The 21,572-nt window shown below is 43.4% G+C and overlaps 1 protein-coding gene across 1 annotated transcript in view; it reads left to right on the forward strand.

Annotated features, from left to right (window-relative positions):
- The first annotated feature begins 18,066 nt into the window (after positions 1 to 18,066).
- Positions 18,067 to 21,572, forward strand: part of LOC149947631 (uncharacterized) — a 194,546-nt gene continuing 191,040 nt past the window's right edge. Inside the window, exon 1 of the mRNA XM_090172046.1 lies at positions 18,067 to 18,757. Coding sequence (XP_090028172.1) covers positions 18,580 to 18,757 — 178 coding nt within the window. The 5' untranslated portion in view covers positions 18,067 to 18,579. The remainder of the gene's footprint in view (positions 18,758 to 21,572) is intronic.

Below are 21,572 nucleotides of genomic sequence, written 5' to 3' on the forward strand. Positions count from 1 at the left end.
CGACCCGGACAAGCCTACTGAGAGAGAGAGAGTGTTTATATTTATTTTTGCTAACTGCTAAATTCGCTTCTTCTATACTGTGCAGAAACCACCAGGGGGGGGGGGGGGCAATGCCCCTCCCTAGAATTTTACTGGGAGGGGCAACTAATGTTATTGCTCCCTCCAACTTTTTGGTCAGTTGAAATCTTCGCAAGGCTCAAATTATAATTTTAAAAGCATATAAAGCTTATAGAACCTCAACTGTGTTTAAATTTTAGTATTTTCCCGCCAATGTATACAGGGTCTTTTTTTTTGCTCGGAAAAGTGTTTTTTTTTCAAAAACTATTTATAGTACCGATTTCAAATTTGGAAGGTCAATTCTCTATACCGGGGGACATCAGTTTGAGAAATTTGAGCGTTTTCGGTAATGTTTTTCACCAATTTTGAAAAATTATTTTTCGACCACTAGGTGCGAGATAAAAAATTTCTATTATAAAGTTGTAGGCCGTCATCGAAAACCCTTAAAAATTGTTCACTCGACGAAAAACAACTTATTTATCAGTGAAAATTCGAGCTTGAACAATTTACAAGTTGGTGAAGCCAAATTACGATTGTTTGAAACGATAATTGAAAAGGGAACAAGTCTAATACAAAAGTAGTAGAGTTTTCACACTTGAAAAAATGTACACGTTTGGTTTTTAAATGCAGATATTTTATTCACGCTTTCTCTACCATTTCTGGTGTGACGTCTCGGCAAGCACTGATTATTCGTCTAATGAGTTCCTCCCTAGTTTCAATGGGCGTGGCGTATACCTTTGCTTTAACGAATCCCCAGAGAAAATAATCCAGCGGTGTTAGGTCAGGTGACCTTGCTGGCCAATGCACTGGACCATTTCTCCCTATCCACCTTTCAGGAAACTCGTTGTTGAGGTGCTCAGTTACTTGCCGGGAAAAATGCGGAGGGGCGCCATATTGCTGAAACCACAACTGACGTCTTTCAGCCAATGGAAGGTCGTCGATTGCGTCACTCAGTTCGTTCTGTAGAAAATGTAAATACCTTTGGCCGTTGAGGTTCGTCGGCAGGAAAAAGGGACCAATCAAACGGTTTCCAACAAGTCCAACCCAAACATTGACCCGTTCAAATTGAACCTGGTGATGATATTCAAAACCCCAATGTGGGTTGATGTCAGACCAAAGATGGCTGTTTTTATGATTAAAGGGCCCATCTCTAGAAAATGACGCTTCGTCGGAGAACAAAACATGGCGCAAAAATTGTCTATCTTCTTGGACAGCATTTAGTAACCAGTTGCTAAATTCATAACGTCTTTGATGGTCTCCGTCAATTAGTCCTTGGTGGAGCGTAGCTCTGTATGGGTGATAGCGATTCTTACGAAGAATTTTCCACACACGATTTGCAGAACAACCCAAATCAGCAGCGGCGTTAGCGCAACTGTGACGAGGATATGCCACAAAGTACGCGAGTACATTGTTCTCGAAGTCTAAATCCGGTTGACCCAATCCGCGAAACCTAGGTTGCAAGTTACCAAATTGATTGAAATCGTGAATTGCTCGTCTTACTGTATTTACAGATGGTGCTCCATTTGGATGTCTTTCTGCGAAGATTTCAGTCACTCTTCTAAGGTTTTGCGCTGCTTCTCCATAGTAAATGGCAACTATCTCGGTACGCTCAGCTACTGAATAACGAGGCATTGTTCGAAATATTATCAAACACTGATAATAATCTCCCAAAGTTTTCCTTTAAATACCCAATGCATGTTTAGGATTGACCTATAGCCTCGTGTTTTTTAAATCCGGTCGTTTTTTTAACCAAAGTTTCAACTGGATTAGGTAATTCGGTTTCAATTATCGTTTCAAACAATCGTAATTTGGCTTCACCAACTTGTAAATTTTTCAAGCTCGAATTTTCACTGATAAATAAATTGTTTTTCGTCGAGTGAACAATTTTTAAGGGTTTTCGATGACGGCCTACAACTTTATAATAGAAATTTTTTATCTCGCACCTAGTGGTCGAAAAATAATTTTTCAAAATTGGTGAAAAACATTACCGAAAACGCTCAAATTTCTCAAACTGATGTCCCCCGGTATAGAGAATTGACCTTCCAAATTTGAAATCGGTACTATAAATAGTTTTTGAGAAAAAAAAACTTTTCCGAGCAAAAAAAAAGACCCTGTATAGTAGTAAAATGTACAAATACATTCGGAGAAGCTACACTCCATTAAAAATTCCAAACCATTCTCCAGACCTCTTTTGGTTTCACTTTGCCACCTCCAACTTCTAGAACGTTCCTACGCCCCTGATACTGTGTGTAGAGAGACTCACGACACCCAGTCACCCACCCATACACGCAATAATTGACACAAGGCCAAGCACACAGCGTAGAAGCAAAGACCAAGCAATTTTAGGGATTAATATAGTATTTTTTTAATGAACTAAAATCTTGAAGGGAAAAACTTTGAATTAATTAAGTGGTCACCAGGGCCACTAACACCCCAAGCATTTAATTTTTAAACTGGCGCAGCTAATTTTTAAACGCGATTTGCCTGTGATAGTGCCTTATTTCTTACACTGGAGCAAACTACTTTTTCGCTACAGAGACTAAATATAGCGCTCACTAGATTTGCTAGTCCTAGGCCACGTTTCTTTGCTCCGTGTCGTAAACCAGAAGTTTAAAAAGTTTTACGTGGGTGGTATAGGGAGTTCGAGGCTTCTGCTAGTACCTAAAGCGTTTATTTTAAGTAATTATTTCGAAGTTATTTATGTATGATACACTTTGGAAATATTTAAGCAATTTTGTTTTCTATATTTACTATATACATTTTCGTCATTTTTATCTGAGTTTTTTTCTAAAAAAAAAACCTGTAAATTTCGTAGCTGTAAATTACATTTTTTTGGGCTTTGGATGAGAGTAAAAAAATGTTGGGTAAATTCCTTTCAGAGGCGACTTTTACTCGACGACTCGTGGGAACACTGTGCAAAGAACGACCGAAACGGATTGAAAGGAAGTGTAGAAATGATACTTTTTGGACAGCTCTCTCACGAGATTTCGGAAGAGATCGTTGCTGGTCAGCAGCGCATTTCTGAAAGGCGCTACTGGCTGTTCAGTGACGTTTCGGTAATTTCGGCGCATCGGTTAATCCCTCGTCATTAGCCTAGACATTCGGCTTGACTATCGACTTAGATCTATCACTCAATTATACAGGCACACGTCTATCCGTTGATTTATGGCTTGGAATTTTGATGAGAATCGAAACGTGATTTAAAGTGTCTCCATTTTGTACACTATCAATTCGATATAGATTTGTAAACAAATTTAATTAAATAAGTGTAAGAACCCGTGGCTAATAATTTGAAATCGTTTTTCACCATATAATTTGACAAACTTTACACAACGATTAAAAAAAAACACAAACTTGAATATTTTTAAAGAAATTCTAAAGTCAACGTTGTAACTCATTGAGAAAAAGATAAAAATCCAAATTTATTCACAAAAACCTTAGTGATTTTAAACGCACTTTGTAAAGAAAAATACTGGTGCAGAAAAACCTTGGTGATTTTAAAGGCACTTTGTATAGAAAAATACCGGTCCAGAAAAACCTTCGTGATTTTAAACGTACTTTGACCAAATAAACGCTGGTCCAAAAAACCCATTAGTGATTTTAAAAGCACTTTAACCAAAAAAAACGCTGGTTCAAAAAACCCATTAGTGATTTTAAAAGCACTTTAACCAAATAAACGCTGGTCCAAAAAACCCATTAGTGATTTTAAAAGCACTTTAACCAAAAAACACTGGTCCAGAAAAACGTTAGTGATGTTAAATGTACTTTGACCAAATAAACGCTGGTCCAAAAAACCCATTAGTGATTTTAAAAGCACTTTAACCAATAAAAACACTGGTCCAGAAAAATTTTAGTGATGTTAAACGCACTTTGACCAATAAAAACACTGGTCCAGAAAAACGTTAGTGATGTTAAACGCACTTTGACCAATAAAAAAACACTGGTCCAGAAAAACGTTAGTGATGTTAAACGCACTTTGACCAATAAAAAAAACACTGGTTCATAAAAACTTTATTGATTTTAAACGCACTGTGTCCAGCAAAAACACTGGTCCCGAAAAACCTTAGTGATTTTAAACGCACAGAAAAAAATACACTAGAAGCTACCGTTATAAAGTATCGTTGTATGACGTACACCGAACACTGTTTCCGAGTGGGAAAATGACTCTAGGTACTGCCAACTATTTTATCAATGGTAAAGAAAATTGTGGCCAGGCTGGAGGGTCTAGTTCCGAGCATCTATCAATTAATCTTCTACTAGATCTAGACATCGATAATAGTATGAATAACATTAGTGACACTTAAGAGTGTCAATAAATCATAATTTATTTGTTAATGTTTTACCTACCGGAGAAATAAATAACTTCTATATTATCTGAAGAGGATAAATAACATTGTGCCTGGAAATTTATAAAATTTCGAATAAAAACTTTAAATAAAGAATATACGTATAGGTAAATGAAGAGAAACCGGAGCCAATTGAAGGACACATTAAGAAAATCAGAAAATATAATTATGTCTCATAATAACGAGACATCATGGGAAGCGACATCAGAAATTTATTAATTATTATTATTCTTGAAAGATACCCCCAAAACAGGTTTTTGTAAGTTGGAATTTGGACTCAAATCACTGCATCAAAGAACTAAAAAAAGAGCAAAACGACGTCGTAAAAAATCTCAGTACCGAGTTTAACATATTCCTCCGGTCTCTCATTGTAATTTTTACTTGTGTGTACCCAGCGAAGATTATTTCGAGTCTGAATATAATTAACGAAGACCAAACTTCAAGTATTCCAAGCTCGAACATTATTTCTAATTTAAATCAAATTAGGTACATTACATATAATTAACATTCAACCTCATTATCTCGCTTGAGCAAGTCAAAGCTTACGTTTGTAAATTACGCAATTACTACAGGTATAACAGCCTTCCAGAACACTGTCGTAATTTCTGATTACCATTAGAACAACTATGTGTTTTAGTTTTTGACTGGCCTCGTGTCAACTGAAACTGGTTTAATAAATTTAAATCCAGAATGAAAAAATTACAGCCACTGCTTAATGGTGCTAGTTTTAACTTAAAGAGAGCTTGGTAAAGTCATAGAGATAAAACTTAAGATGTAAACTGGAATAGTGAAGCCATAGTAGTCTGGTGAAGTATGATGAGTGGTAGTTATTAGTTGTTTATCATTTGAATGCGATACCTGGTGGTATAGCTTGTAACTAGACACGGAATAATGGGGGTCCACATCTTACCCAGGGTCGTTCGGAGTTTTTGAAAAAATATTGTCTGCTTTAGTTTCCGTCTAGATAAATTATTGATTAATTCAGCTTGTCTTTGTAACAGATTTGATTTTTCTTAGTAAACCGTCAGGTTTAAAAGATTTACAAAAGGTATTTTCTTTTTAAATTATTTATTAAAGTTGTTTTGAAATGATAACCGTAGATTTTGTTAGTAGGTGAAGGGATTCAGTTTGAATTTTTTTGTATTTATACAAAGTTTTAAATTGGAATAAAATGACGCAACCAACAACAGAGCACCTTGTAACTCCCTTTTGGAGCTCTTAAATATCTGCTAAATTTTATTTAAATTAAAAACTACACATTCAATAATATAATTTAAAATATTAATACATATTTACTTGTTTTCCTTCTAAAGCTTTGGAATGCTTAAAGAAATTGTTAAGCATTTGCCTTACGTTGTGGAACAGACGATTCAACTCATCAAAATAAGCGGACGAATTTGAGGTAAATGTGGATATCCAAAATTTTCGATTTTCCAATAGGTGGCATATTTCAAACGATAAAGATATATAAATCAGAGGGTTTACCTTTTTTATGTTTTTATTTTGATTTTAAAACATTTTAAAACATTGCTTTTTATAACCCGCGTTAAATAAATAAGAAAAACATGCATTGCAACGGGCCTGGGGCTCTATTCAAGCGACACAGAGGGCAAGTTGTGAGCATAGGTCGGCAACAATTTTGGTCTCCGGTCCTCCAGTCTCCATTGGAAGGTTGGGCCTCCAGTCTTCGGTCCTCCAGTTTCCAATGGAAGGTTGGGCCTCCATTGTCCGGTCCTCCAGTCTCCATCGCAACTAGAGGCTCCCGGTCTCCAGGTCTCCAGACACCATCCCGACTAGAGGCCTCCAGTCTCCATAGAAATCGCAGATCTACGGTCTCGGAGGCCGGAGACTGGAGACTGGAGGCCAGAGCCGCCAAAGTATGGTCAGCAACATTTTTGGTCTCCAGTCTCCGGTCCTCCAATCTCCACTGGAAGGTTGGGTGCCAGTGTCCGGTCCTCCAGTCTTTAGAGAAATCGCAGATCAACGGTCGCGGAGGCCGGAGACTGGAGGCCAGAGCAACTAATGTGTGGTTGGCAACAATTTTGGTCTCCAGTCTCCGGTCCTCCAGTCTCCACGGAAAAGTTGGGCCTCCTGTCTCCGGTCCTCCAGTTTCCAATGGAAGGTTGAGCCTCCAGTGTTGGGTCCTCCAGCCTCCATCTCGACTAGAGGCCTCTGGTCTCCAGGTCTCCAGTCATCATCCCGATTAGAGACCTCCTGTCTCCATAGAAATCGCAGACCCACGGTCTCGGAGGCCGAAGACTGGAGACTGGAGGCCAGAGCCGCCAATGAATGGTTGGCAACACTTTTGGTCTCCAGTCTTGTAACGTTTTTATGGCCGAAGCCCAATATTCCACTCCCGCCAAATTATCATATAATGTTAGCATTTAATTACTAAAAATACAAAACTACGTACTGGCTCTCGAGATAATTAAAATGGGGAAATTCAACGCGAGTAAGCCGTGAATCGATTCAATAAAATAGAACGCTCTGTTAGCTCTATAGTTCTATGCTTAGCGACGAAGCTCTATGATAGAACTCGATAGCGTTTAGCGTTCAAAGACTTTTTATTCTATTTATAAGATCATTCTACTTATCCACTCTCTGTAATAGCGACGAAGGCTCCCAAGATTGGCCTCCTCGGTGAGATGCTTGTACGGCCTAGAGATTGAAGCGTTGGTCCTGCGTTGGCTGTTCCAGCTTTTCACTTGGCTAATATGGCCAACACGACAAACGTCTGATTTCATCGAGCTTCCACGATGTTTCTCAACCGGCGTTCATGATAACCTTGTTTAGCACGAACACTTTTAAAATAATGGTAGCTAGTCCATCCTTTGAAACACGACCTATTCGAATCCTGGATCACGACTGAATCTGATTAATTTTTCCACGTTCACCGTTTTTTACATCTCGGTATAGTTAATATTTCACCACACAGAGCAAAAATACCGCAAACAAGCGTGGGGGTAAAACTTGTGGTAAAACCCTTTCTCGAGCCAGTCACGTACCAGGTGTTTACAATGCTATCGAGAACCAGAAGCTAACTAAGTGGAATACCAACTTTGAAAAAGTACATTTTACACGGATATTGGCTGGATAGGATATTGGCCTTCAATATATTTTCCAATGAAACAGAAAGTTGTGCTGAAGCGCCTAAATCTTCGTTAAAGTCTCTGGTCCTCCAATCTCCACTGAAAGGTTGGGCCTCCCGTTTCCAGACCTCCAGTTTCCAATGGAAGGTTGGGCCTCCAGCGTCCGGTCCTCCCGTTTCCAATGGAAGGTTGGGCCTCCAGCGTTCGGTCCACCAGTATCAAATGGAAGGTTGGGCCTCCAGCGTTCGGTCCACCAGTATCCAATGGAAGGTTGGGCCTCCAGCGTTCGGTCTACCAGTATCAAATGGAAGGTTGGGCCTCCAGCGTTCGGTCCACCAGTATCCAATGGAAGGTTGGGCCTCCAGCATCCAGTCCTCCAGTTTCCAATGGAATGTTGGGCCTCCAGCGTCCGGTCCTTCCGTTTCCAATGGAAGGTTGGGCCTCCAGCGTCCGGTGCTCCAGTTTCCAATGGAAGGTTGGGCCTCCAGCGTCCGGTCCTCCCGTTTCCAATGGAAGGTTGGGCCTCCAGCGTCCGGTCCTCCCGTTTCCAATGGAAGGTTGGGCCTCCAGCGTCCGGTCCTCCAGTTTCCAATGGAAGATTGAGCCTCCATTGTCCGGTCCTCCCGTTTCCAATGGAAGGTTGGGCCTCCAGCGTCCGGTCCTCCCGTTTCCAATGGAAGGTTGGGCCTCCAGCGTCCGGTCCTCCAGTTTCCAATGGAAGATTGAGCCTCCATTGTCCGGTCCTCCCGTTTCCAATGGAAGGTTGGGCCTCCAGCGTCCAGTCCTCCAGTTTCCAATGGAAGGTTGGGCCTCCAGCGTTCGGTCCACCAGTATCAAATGGAAGGTTGGGCCTCCAGCGTTCGGTCCACCAGTATTGTCGTGAACAGCGAATTAAAGACGCGAACTTTTCCGACATAAAAACCGGTAAACCTTTTTCCTCTTATTTCAAAACAGAACTGGCCGTTAATTTATTTTTACACGCGCAAAAAATAACACCTTTTTTAACAGCAACCAAAAACTCACTTTCACGCGCGCGTGCGCTATATAAACATTTGAAAACGAATATAGGTACCTGTACTATACAAAATTACGATGTGTACAACCGAACAAGTATCAAATGGAAGGTTGGGCCTCCAGCATCCAGTCCTCCAGTTTCCAATGGAAGGTTGGGCATCCAGCGTTCGGTCCACCAGTATCAAATGGAAGGTTGGGCCTCCAGCGTTCGGTCCACCAGTATCCAATAGAAGGTTGGGCCTCCAGCGTCCGGTCCTCCAGTTTCGAATGGAAGGTTGGGCCTCCAGCGTCCGGTCCTCCAGTATCCAATGGAAGATTGGGCATCCAGTGTCCAATCCTCTAGTATCCAATGGAAGGTTGGGCCTCCAGCGTCCGGTCCTCTAGTATCCAATGGAAGGTTGGGCCTCCAGTGTCCGGTTCTCCAGTTTCCAATGGAAGGTTGGGCCTCCAGCGTCCGGTCCTCCCGTTTCCAATGGAAGGTTGGGCCTCCAGCGTTCAGTCCACCAGTATCAAATGGAAGGTTTGGCCTCCAGCGTTCGGTCCACCAGTATCCAATGGAAGGTTGGGCCTCCAGCATCCAGACCTCCAGTTTCCAATGGAAGGTTGGGCCTCCAGCGTCCGGTCCACCAGTTTCCAATGGAAGGTTGGGCCTCCAGCGTTCGGTCCACCAGTATCAAATGGAAGGTTGGGCCTCCAGCGTTCGGTCCACCAGTATCCAATGGAAGGTTGGGCCTCCCGCATCCAGTCCTCCAGTTTCCAATGGAATGTTGGGCCTCCAGCGTCCGGTCCTCCCGTTTCCAATGGAAGGTTGGGCCTCCAGCGTCCGGTGCTCCAGTTTCCAATGGAAGGTTGGGCCTCCAGCGTCCGGTCCTCCCGTTTCCAATGGAAGGTTGGGCCTCCAGCGTCCGGTCCTCCAGTTTCCAATGGAAGGTTGGGCCTCCAGCGTCCGGTCCTCCCGTTTCCAATGGAAGGTTGGGCCTCCAGCGTTCGGTCCACCAGTATCAAATGGAAGGTTGGGCCTCCAGCGTTCGGTCCACCAGTATCAAATGGAAGGTTGGGCCTCCAGCGTTCGGTCCACCCGTATCCAATGGAAGGTTGGGCCTCCAGCATCCAGTCCTCCAGTTTCCAATGGAATGTTGGGCCTCCAGCCTCCGGTCCTCCAGTATCGAATGGAAGGTTTGGCCTTCAGTGTCCAATCCTCTAGTATCCAATGGAAGGTTGGACCTCCAGCGTTCGGTCCACCAGTATCAAATGGAAGGTTGGGCCTCCAGCGTTCGGTCCACCAGTATCAAATGGAAGGTTGGGCCTCCAGCGTTCGGTCCACCAGCATCAAATGGAAGGTTGGGCTTCCAGCGTTCGGTCCACCAGTATCCAATGGAAGGTTGGGCCTCCAGCATCCAGTCCTCCAGTTTCCAATGGAATGTTGGGCCTCCAGCCTCCGGTCCTCCAGTATCGAATGGAAGGTTGGGCCTCCAGTGTCCAATCCTCTAGCATCCAATGGAAGGTTGGACCTCCAGCGTCCGGTCCTCCAGCATCCAATGGAAGGTTGGGCCTCCAGTGTCCGGTCCTCCAGTCTCCATCGCAACTAGAGGCCTCCGGTATCCAGGTCTCCAGACACCATCCCGTCTAGATGCCTTCAGTCTCCATAGAAATCGCAGATCTATGGTCTCGGAGGCCAGAGACTGGTGGCCAGAGCCGCCAATGTATGATCGGCAACAATTTTTGTCTACAGTCTCCGGTCCTCCAGTCTCCACTGGAAGGTTGGGCCTCCAGCGTCCGGTCCTCCAGTTTCCAATGGAAGGTTGGGACTCCAGCGTCCGGTCCTCCAGTTTCCAATGGAAGGTTGGGCCTCCAGCGTCCGGTCCTCCAGTTTCCAATGGAAGGTTGGGCCTCCAGCGTCCGGTCCTCCAGTTTCCAATGGAAGGTTGGGCCTCTAGCGTCCGGTCCTCCAGTTTCCAATAGAAGGTTGGGCCTCCAGCGTCCGGTCCTCCAGTTTCCAATGGAAGGTTGGGCCTCCAGCGTCCGGTCCTCCAGTATCCAATGGAAGGTTGGGCCTCCAGTGTCCAATCCTCTAGTATCCAATGGAAGGTTGGGCCTCCAGTGTCCGGTTCTCCAGTTTCCAATGGAAGGTTGGGCCTCCAGCGTCCGGTCCTCCCGTTTCCAATGGAAGGTTGGGACTCCAGCGTCCGGTCCTCCAGTTTCCAATGGAAGGTTGGGCCTCCAGCGTCCGGTCCTCCAGTTTCCAATGGAAGGTTGGGCCTCCAGCGTCCGGTCCTCCAGTTTCCAATGGAAGGTTGGGCCTCTAGCGTCCGGTCCTCCAGTTTCCAATAGAAGGTTGGGCCTCCAGCGTCCGGTCCTCCAGTATCCAATGGAAGATTGGGCCTCCAGTGTCCAATCCTCTAGTATCCAATGGAAGGTTGGGCCTCCAGCGTCCGGTCCTCTAGTATCCAATGGAAGGTTGGGCCTCCAGTGTCCGGTTCTCCAGTTTCCAATGGAAGGTTGGGCCTCCAGCGTCCGGTCCTCCCGTTTCCAATGGAAGGTTGGGCCTCCAGCGTTCAGTCCACCAGTATCAAATGGAAGGTTGGGCCTCCAGCGTTCGGTCCACCAGTATCCAATGGAAGGTTGGGCCTCCAGCATCCAGACCTCCAGTTTCCAATGGAAGGTTGGGCCTCCAGCGTCCGGTCCACCAGTTTCCAATGGAAGGTTGGGCCTCCAGCGTTCGGTCCACCAGTATCAAATGGAAGGTTGGGCCTCCAGCGTTCGGTCCACCAGTATCCAATGGAAGGTTGGGCCTCCCGCATCCAGTCCTCCAGTTTCCAATGGAATGTTGGGCCTCCAGCGTCCGGTCCTCCCGTTTCCAATGGAAGGTTGGGCCTCCAGCGTCCGGTGCTCCAGTTTCCAATGGAAGGTTGGGCCTCCAGCGTCCGGTCCTCCCGTTTCCAATGGAAGGTTGGGCCTCCAGCGTCCGGTCCTCCAGTTTCCAATGGAAGGTTGGGCCTCCAGCGTCCGGTCCTCCCGTTTCCAATGGAAGGTTGGGCCTCCAGCGTTCGGTCCACCAGTATCAAATGGAAGGTTGGGCCTCCAGCGTTCGGTCCACCAGTATCAAATGGAAGGTTGGGCCTCCAGCGTTCGGTCCACCCGTATCCAATGGAAGGTTGGGCCTCCAGCATCCAGTCCTCCAGTTTCCAATGGAATGTTGGGCCTCCAGCCTCCGGTCCTCCAGTATCGAATGGAAGGTTTGGCCTTCAGTGTCCAATCCTCTAGTATCCAATGGAAGGTTGGACCTCCAGCGTTCGGTCCACCAGTATCAAATGGAAGGTTGGGCCTCCAGCGTTCGGTCCACCAGTATCAAATGGAAGGTTGGGCCTCCAGCGTTCGGTCCACCAGCATCAAATGGAAGGTTGGGCTTCCAGCGTTCGGTCCACCAGTATCCAATGGAAGGTTGGGCCTCCAGCATCCAGTCCTCCAGTTTCCAATGGAATGTTGGGCCTCCAGCCTCCGGTCCTCCAGTATCGAATGGAAGGTTGGGCCTCCAGTGTCCAATCCTCTAGCATCCAATGGAAGGTTGGACCTCCAGCGTCCGGTCCTCCAGCATCCAATGGAAGGTTGGGCCTCCAGTGTCCGGTCCTCCAGTCTCCATCGCAACTAGAGGCCTCCGGTATCCAGGTCTCCAGACACCATCCCGTCTAGATGCCTTCAGTCTCCATAGAAATCGCAGATCTATGGTCTCGGAGGCCAGAGACTGGTGGCCAGAGCCGCCAATGTATGATCGGCAACAATTTTTGTCTACAGTCTCCGGTCCTCCAGTCTCCACTGGAAGGTTGGGCCTCCAGCGTCCGGTCCTCCAGTTTCCAATGGAAGGTTGGGACTCCAGCGTCCGGTCCTCCAGTTTCCAATGGAAGGTTGGGCCTCCAGCGTCCGGTCCTCCAGTTTCCAATGGAAGGTTGGGCCTCCAGCGTCCGGTCCTCCAGTTTCCAATGGAAGGTTGGGCCTCTAGCGTCCGGTCCTCCAGTTTCCAATAGAAGGTTGGGCCTCCAGCGTCCGGTCCTCCAGTTTCCAATGGAAGGTTGGGCCTCCAGCGTCCGGTCCTCCAGTATCCAATGGAAGGTTGGGCCTCCAGTGTCCAATCCTCTAGTATCCAATGGAAGGTTGGGCCTCCAGCGTCTGGTCCTCCAGTATCCAATGGAAGGTTGGGCCTCCAGTGTCCAATCCTCTAGTATCCAATGGAAGGTTGGGCCTCTAGCGTCCGGTCCTCTAGTATCCAATGGAAGGTTGGGCCTCCAGCGTCCGGTCCTCTAGTATCCAATGGAAGGTTGAGCCTCCAGTGTCCGGTTCTCCAGTTTCCAATGGAAGGTTGGGCCTCCAGTGTCCGGTTCTCCAGTTTCCAATGGAAGGTTGGGCCTCCAGCGTCTGGTCCTCTAGTATCCAATGGAAGGTTGGGCCTCCAGCGTCCGGTCCTCTAGTATCCAATGGAAGGTTGGGCCTCCAGCGTCCGGTCCTCTAGTATCCAATGGAAGGTTGGACCTCCAGCGTCTGGTCCTCTAGTTTCCAATGGAAGGTTGGGCCTCCAGTGTCCGGTCCTCTAGTATCCAATGGAAGGTTGGGCCTTCAGCGTCTGGTCCTCTAGTATCCAATGGAAGGTTGGGCCTCCAGCGTCCGGTCCTCCAGTTTCCAATGGAAGGTTGGGCCTCCAGCGTCCGGTCCTCCAGTTTCCAATGGAAGGTTGGGCCTTCACACCTCCAGTCTTTATAGAAATCGCAGATCAACAGTGGCGGAGGCCGGAGACTGGAGGACAGAGCCACTAATGTTTGTTCGGCAACAATTTTGGTTCCAGTCTTCGGTCCTCCTGTCTCCGGTCTTCCAGTCTACAGTGAAAGGTTGGGCCTCCAGTCTCCGGTCCTCCAGTTTCGAATGGAAGGTTGAGCCTTCAGTGTCGGGTCCTCGAGGTCTCCAGTCATCAGGGTCGTCTTAAGGCATGGGCTAAATGGGCTACAGCCCAGGGCCCCAGCCAGTTTTGGGGCCCCGGAAAGGCCTGCCATACAGCCTCTACTCTAGGTAAAAGGGTTTAGTTGGTTAAATATTATTTATTTATGCTCATTTCATATTATGTATCTTTTAGTTACGTCTAAAGTAATTTGACTTATCGCCACATCGCGTATCATATGATACCAAAAATTTCTAAAACCTAACAGCAACTCACTGTCAGTAAAAATCTTATTTTCAGTAGGCCTATTTTCTACTTCTGAAATTAAAAGTGTTGGTTTGATTATAATGTAGTTGAATTTAGACAACGGATATACAAAGGCTGACCGTTGGGGATCAAAAAGGTCTAAAGAAATAATTTAGCCCAGGGCCCCAAAAGGTCTTAAGACGGGCCTGACAGTCATCATCCCGATTAGACGCCTCCAGTCTCCATAGAAATCGCAGGTCCACGGTCTCGGAGGCCGGAGCCGTAGATGTATGGTCGGCAACACTTTTGGTCTCAAGTCTCCGGTCTACTACACTGGAAGGATGTTCGAACAGTCTCCACTGGAAGGTTATGTTTCTCGTCTCCGGTCCTTTAATTTCCAACGTTCATGGAAAGGGGGAGACAGAGTACTTAGAGGAAACCCCTTTAGCAGACCGGAAGAGAGTTTTCAAACTCAACTTAGAAAGAGTAGTTCTTAGATTTAAACTCAGTACCTAAAGCCGTGATAAAACTCCTCTTGCCAAAAAGCATGATGAGGAACTTGGTGATGAGAATTCGAATGGCTTGGACATGAATAAATGAATGAATGGATTTATTCGGTTCGCGTTATACAACGCGCCCTTTTAAAACAGGGCGGCTCCGCTTTGGGGAGCACAACCAGCAATTATTTTGACATATAATCCGCGCGGGGGGGGGGGTAGGGACGATGAAAATTCGAATGACCTTGATCCATGACCTTGAACAACAAGAAACCGAGAAATTAAGATAAAAAACTATGGCAGAAGAATGTCCAAGAAGACAAACTGAAAAGCTAATAAGTCAAAAACGTTTCGAGTAACAATCTTCAATTTTACGGAGGATAGTAATAGGAATTAACATTTTATAATGACCTGGTCAAGGTCATATGGAAATTCTCTAGAAAACTATGGTCTCACTCTCGGTTAAAATTAGAAAGAGAGTGGTTTCTCATTACATTTTTCATCTAAATTTATAGCCGAAATGCATTAAATTCTATATAATTACTGGATAAAGCATTTATGCGAATTTTAATAGCATCAGTAACATATGAAACATCAATATGTCACGTTTATTTTATGGTTCAAGGTTAACTTAAGTCCTTAAGAAGTCTTAAAGTAAAATTTAATTCGACTGCACTGCCAAGTAATCTTCATTTAACGTCTACAGAGTACCTTGGAAGCCTTAGGTCAATCTTGTGGATAAGTTCTGTTGCTTAAAATGAATCTAAATTGGGTAGTCCTAAGTGACAAAAATTTGTTAAATCTTCAACTTGGCTATTTATAGTTTACATGTTACCACGGTGCATGAACTATCATTGAACTAGATCCTGCCTTAGTTTCCACTTTCTCAAACGCCACTTTTGATGTGTATGACTAACCTCTAGTTAGCGGTGCACCGAGGATGGAAAATAGTGGGGTGGCAGAGTGGTTAGCACTTTCGCCTCGCAGCAAGAGGAGCCGAGTTCGATCCCAGCTTGTGGCACTGGGTGAAAACTCGGAACAACTCCTTTTGCGTTGAGTTTGCAAGTTCTCTCCCCACTGGTTTAAGGGGTTTTCCCCCGAGATCTTCGGTTTCCCCTTCCATAAAAACTTGTTGAGGTTAACGGTAATAGTTAGTGTAGGGAGCTGTTGGCTCGATCGCGTGGCATGCAGGGCTTGCCACCACCCTCCTACGCATTGTAACCCGGCCACCTGAATTAAAGGCTTCAAAAGTCGCTTGACAACTTAGGCCTAAGGTGGTGCCTTGGGTATTAGCCTAGCTGATTATTATTATTATGATTATTATTAACAGACGGTAGAAGAGAATAACAAGAATCGGTGGTCCCACGATTTATCGTGGTGGAAACGATGTAGCTAGATAGTCACAATCCCAATAGCAGTCTCAGAGCTATTGACGGTACATTTCAGAAGCAGGGTGCATCATAAAACTAAACGTCTCTAAATCGTGACGAATCTCATTGGCAAACTGCCGAGTCATCTATGGAACATTTATAGACCTCTTATCTGAATTTTAATTTACCGCGACATTTAAAAAGGCTATCGAGTTGCGTGACTGTTTTTCTGTGATTGGCTCTTCCAAAACTATTCAGTATTCTCTATTGGGTATCTGCCGTTTGTCACGACGATGGTTTTGCCATCCCCCAAAAGATGACCACTTCTGAGACACCGTTCGCTGTCTTGATCACCCACTACATCAGATCAACATTGTGGTTCAACAGCGAGTAAACTTCTCAAATTCATTGTTACCACGGTGAGGGTTGACCAAGAAAAGTGCTTTCGTAGAAGTGTGAATTATTATTACTTTGTTGACACCGTCGTACCTATGAATTTCATCGACTCATATAAAGCAATGCCAACGATTCAGAAGTTGTACTGTCCAATTATGAAGAGTGTATAGAGATATTCGAGACGCGTAAATTGTTTTTGGAATTTCATCCAAATAATAACGACAAGTATTCTTGCAAGCCCTTGTACATCTCGCTGAACTGGTTTTTGACGCAGAACGCTTAAACTTCTGGCTGCAAGCTCTGCAAACAGCGTATCTCCGAGAATTTGTAATAAGCCCACCTCTTCTATTCCAAGATTTTCTTATCTCCTATTGATTGCTTCCGATTTTCATATAACTTATGGTAATAAAATGGTACAAAAATAGCTAAGCGTTAGACAATGTCATCTAGCATTTCTATCATACCAAGTTGCGTAACATAAAATGCAATTTACCCAAATATTGGTACTCGAATTTTCACTTGACTCAATTAACGTGAACAGTAATGAACATACTTGGTGTGAGCCTTAGAAGTGCGCTATATTCTTATTCATTTTCTTCGTAATGTAGATACTTTCAGTGACTAAAATTCATCTAAAATGCTGCATTGAGCGTTTTGAATTTTTCAAATTTGGTTTGGTGTACATTACTTCATGAAATCTGATACTCTTTAATCTTAGTGTTTATGATAAGTTTCTAACAGTTTGGAACAGATTTTTTTGACAATTTCTGTCATTATTGGGCATAGAATTATCAAACTAAACTTTGAATTTAAGTTCTATAATATTTTGTGACTGTAGCGTATAATTCCTTTAAATGTTACACGGAAACCAACCATGTTCAACCTCTAATTTTTGTAATTAAATGTAAGTGGAAAAGTTGACGAAAACTTGAAATATAAAGAAATATGGATTCGGAGCTTTAAAAAATTATTGGAACTCAACTTTTCAAATATAATTTAATTAAAATATTTAGTGCCCGATCCTGGTTGGTTTCCATTACCACTGACCCTATTCTGTAAGACACTCTAAAATTAAATTAGACATTTATAAATATTTATACAAAACATACCAAACTTATTCTTTTATAAGTAAGTATTTGTTTTTATGTCATAAGGTTACTCCAAATTTAGGAGTTCGCTGATGACTAAATCACTAAATATAAAAATTAAAATCATTGACTTAATTTTTAGTAAAGAAAATACTTTACAATAAAATATTAACCACTCTTTAAGGAAAGTAATTAAAATCAAATGCAAAATCCCGTAATACTTTTACGAAAGAGTGGTAAATATTTTATTTTATATTACTAATCAATATTTAAAATGCATATTTTATATAGTTATCAATTCTACTAGTGACGCGGATAAATTTAATTTTTCAGCAGTATTTTAAGTAAATGGATTTAAAATCTCCTATACCTTGATCAAAGCAAAACCTTAATTGACTTAAAATCTTAAAAGATAAATGGAAAATGGAAATAATCTGAATCAAATTATAAAAATATGCAAAATACCGTAATCTGTTTACGAAAGAGTTTTAAATATTCAATTTTATTTATTATATATAAATGCGTTATTGGTTTAGTAATTTCGCCTATTTCTACAATAATTAACCCGTATTACGTTGGAAGTCCGTGTTTTATTTATAATTTCCAAAAAAAAATATAAAATAAAGAAATTTATGAGAAATAAGCGAAAATAGGTTGATTGGTCAACGATTGCGTTGCGGGTCGAAAGCAATCATTTTCCGGCGCGTGGTATCGAGACAATCTTAATATCTCGTTAGTCATTAAAGATAGTCTCAGTGACGATTCCTCTCGCTTTCTTATTCTCGGAGATATTTGGAAAGCGTTCAAGAAAGGAAATGGGCGAATAACTCCTCAAATCTTATCGCGCGGGGGGCGAAGGAGATAGAATGGATCGCAGTATGTTGGGTATCAGTTTTTATCATCGTTAGTAATTTGAAGAACCGGCTTCTTCAGGCCGTTTCCGTACTGCGCACGCGACTCTCTTCCCACCGCGTCGGCGCATGCGTCGTGGCTGGTAAACAACGCGTCGCGCCGCCGTCTACCGTCTCGCGCCGAAAGCGAATTCTCAGTCTAGTTCTGGATGGCCATGGCGTCCGCTTCGGTTCCGCGAGCCGCCGTCGGGAACGACTATTGATAAAACTTTCCCCCTCTCGCTTTGTCCAACGCCGAAAAGCCTCGAAAGCGCGTCAGTCGCGTCGAATAAACACCGATTCAGCGTTCTTCGCCGCTATTTCCCGACTGTTTCGAGATTTCGTTCGTCACCCGAGCTTTCGGCATTCGCGCTGTGCGGAACACTGCCGTGAAGCCAACCGCGGGAAAGCCCCTTCAACGACGGACTCCCCTCGAAGCCGCGGCGAGCTGCACTAGCGAAGGCGAGCGCTCTTCCGCTATGCGCTGCTGAAGCGGGGTAGGCCCAAAGGCCACCCAGAGAGCCGAGTGTTCCCCCGTATTTATCCGGTCAATCGCACCTGTCCGTCGCTCCGATAAGCGGCACCAAAATAAAGCGAGAAATATAAACCCAAACGTTGGCGGACAAACCCGCGCTCTCTCCCGCCGTCGGATCGAAAACAAAATGTCGTGGATTTGGAATCCCACCGATAGGATGGCTTCGAGGAAGCAGCGCCGACTAGGCTTCGCGACTTCGCAGCCAGTTTCTCTGGCCAGCAACGCCTGGCTCGTGTCATCCGTTCATCTTTCCACGTCGCTGTTTTTTGTTCTTTGCTTCATCGTGGCGGCTCCTAAATGTTGTGGTAAGTACCTTCTTTTATTCACTTTTTTCGTTAAAACGTCGGAAGACGACAATCTTTGGGGAACCATGCCGATAATAAAAACGTTATCGTTGCAGTATACGCTCGTAAATTTTATCATTCAAATCCCCAATTTTGCGCGTGAAAAGGTGGTTTACAATGGTTAGTTTAACCTTTGACTCAGTTTTGAAATGTTACATTCGGTTGGTATATTGCCACGTATTAAATCGCGTTCAATGTATTAGTTTTACTTCATGACGTACATCAGATTGTTACGCGTACTTTTGGAACTGTTGTTGCGCGTACGAAATTGTATAAACTATTTCACGTCATTCGAACGTAAGCAAATGTACGGGTAAATACACGCGTTTTCTTTTCATTACTCATAGGGGCGTTTAAATTGTTTATCCTCGTTCATTCTCTTTGGTTGAGGCCAACTGCTCGTGGCAGGTCATAAATATTTGCTCGCTGTTTTAATGCTCTACAAACGAAATCGTTCGAACCGGCAGTCGAACAAACGAAATCGCGTATCGGCCAATGTTCCTTGTCTAATAGCACCCCAAAATGAAAGGATACCGTGCCGTTTAATGAATCGAACTGTCATTGGGACGGAAAATGTATTTCCCCTTTTGCGATTAAGCGAAAACAGCAGTGTCCTTGATGGTAAGGTTAAAATACCTTCATCTAAACGTTTATTTTAATATCACGCAACCACGCCAAATCCGTTTTCAAATTTCGTATTTGCGTTATAGTTTGAACCGAAAGTAACATAACTTAACATTAGGTATGACACTTCCTATGGTTTTAATGCTTATTTCCTGACCGAACCTTTTTCGACACAGGCATTGTCGATAAGCTGCGACTTGGACTCGCACTCGTCCTTGGCAGTAGCTTATTTCACCTTAGCAGGGTTCGTACACGACCTGGAAAACTTGGAAAAGTCAGGGAATTTGAAAATGTTTCTAAAAGGTCAGGGAAAAGTCAGGGAATTTGAAAATGTTTCTAAAAGGTCAGGGAAAAGTCAGGGAATTTGAAAAATGATTCCAAAATGTCAGGGAATTTTAAAATGACCCCAAAAAAAAAATCAGGCAAATAAATTTTTGGAAGTAAATACTTTTTAAGATTTTTACCACAAACCATTCATTTATTCTACAAAAATGGTCAGGGAAAATTTGGCAAATTGGTCAGGGAAAACCTTATAATGTCAGGGAATCTAATTCTAAATTTTGTACGAACCCTGCTTAGGCATATTTGATCACTATAGGGGATCTATGCTGAGAACTACACCTAGATGCCCAATAGCTCTGAAAATCAGTTCGGTGGTAATTTCTGCAAATTGACATACTTATTGTTATTACGTTACTTATGGTTGAACTTAAATACTAAAACAAAAAAAGGCTACAGTGCGGTTTTCGTACGTGAAAATGATCAATTGACTAATCCTACACACATTTTTAAGCCGTGGGCAGTCGTCTATACTTCTTTACAGTTCACTTAGCAATGACAACGTTAGCACAAAGCCTTCCTTTGTTATCTTCTATCTGACAGAGTGAGGTCTGTGACAAAGCCCGTTTCTCTTAATTTGATTTGACGCTCGATTAGAAGATCATCACACGAGCAGCGCGTAGGCGTCCCAAGAAACGGGTTACGTATATTGACCTAAAACTAACTTCACGAAGCAAACGACCCCTAGGTTTTTTTTTGTCAAGAAAAAAAGAAAGTTGGCGAACCTCCCTACACTCGCCGTTTTGAATTTCTTGTCGGTGGGCGTGATAAGGGAAATGTCGCGTTGCACGAGCGGCGGAGGCACTTCATTTTGTTATCTGGCGTTGGTTTAAATTACAACTCTAATGAGGTAACGGTTTGCTTGTTTGTTCGCTTATCCCCCTGTTAAAATGTATTTAAGGCGAGCGCTCATTAGGTTACAGACCGCTTGCCTGGATGACGGCGATTTGGTTTGCCAAATTTCGTGGCCAACTTTAACAAAAATCACAGCGTGACGCGATATTTTTCAAACCAATCCCATTGTGAATGACATATTGGAAAGCTCTCAAATAGACTTTGAAACTAATTTCGAAAGGAGGGCTACACTCGCCCAGGTTTTTTTTTGGAACGTGCGTTTAAAAATAAATTGTGTGAAAATATACGTTATCAGAAGTGTATAGTAGAAAAGTTTTCGCTACCTAGCCCAAGGCCCCCAGAGGTCCTATAATTCCTATAACATCCTATATTTTTAGCAAAATCCCCCAAAAGTCCTATAAAATCGTATAATTTTGATATTTTTCTCATTTCAAATCCAGCCACTCAGTTAAATTGCTAGATGTAGCTATAGAATAAATTCCCATACAAAGTCACTCTAGTCTATACTTTTGTTATTGTTCACATGGTTAGCTACTAGTATATTTTTGTGATAAAATGGTTAAATAGTTTCTATTTTTTAAAAGAAAATCAAAGATTTATTTATCTAAATATAGATTTTGTTTTGTAAAGCCCGCATTTGCATCCGCAAATGTAGCGTACATGGTTTAAACATAGGACGACAATTTCCAGGCTTCACAGTTTTTAAATGCATAAAGTTAGTAAATAAAATAGCATATATAGTCCTATTAAATCCTATAATTTGGTAAAAAATAGTCCTATAAAGTCCTATATTTTTAGAAAAATAATCCTATATTTCCTATAAAAAAATTGAAGCTTTGAGTGGGGGCCCCTGCTAGCCTGGTAAGTTAATTCCATTGCAACACGAACCTTAATATAGTGCGTGGTAAAAATCGGCATATTTTCTAAAACTATTGCATTGTTAATTCATTAGAGTAAT

Source organism: Leiobunum rupestre, chromosome 4, assembly GCF_980474605.1.
Source record: "Leiobunum rupestre chromosome 4, qqLeiRupe1.1.hap1, whole genome shotgun sequence".
NCBI classification, from domain to species: Eukaryota; Metazoa; Arthropoda; class Arachnida; order Opiliones; family Sclerosomatidae; genus Leiobunum; species Leiobunum rupestre.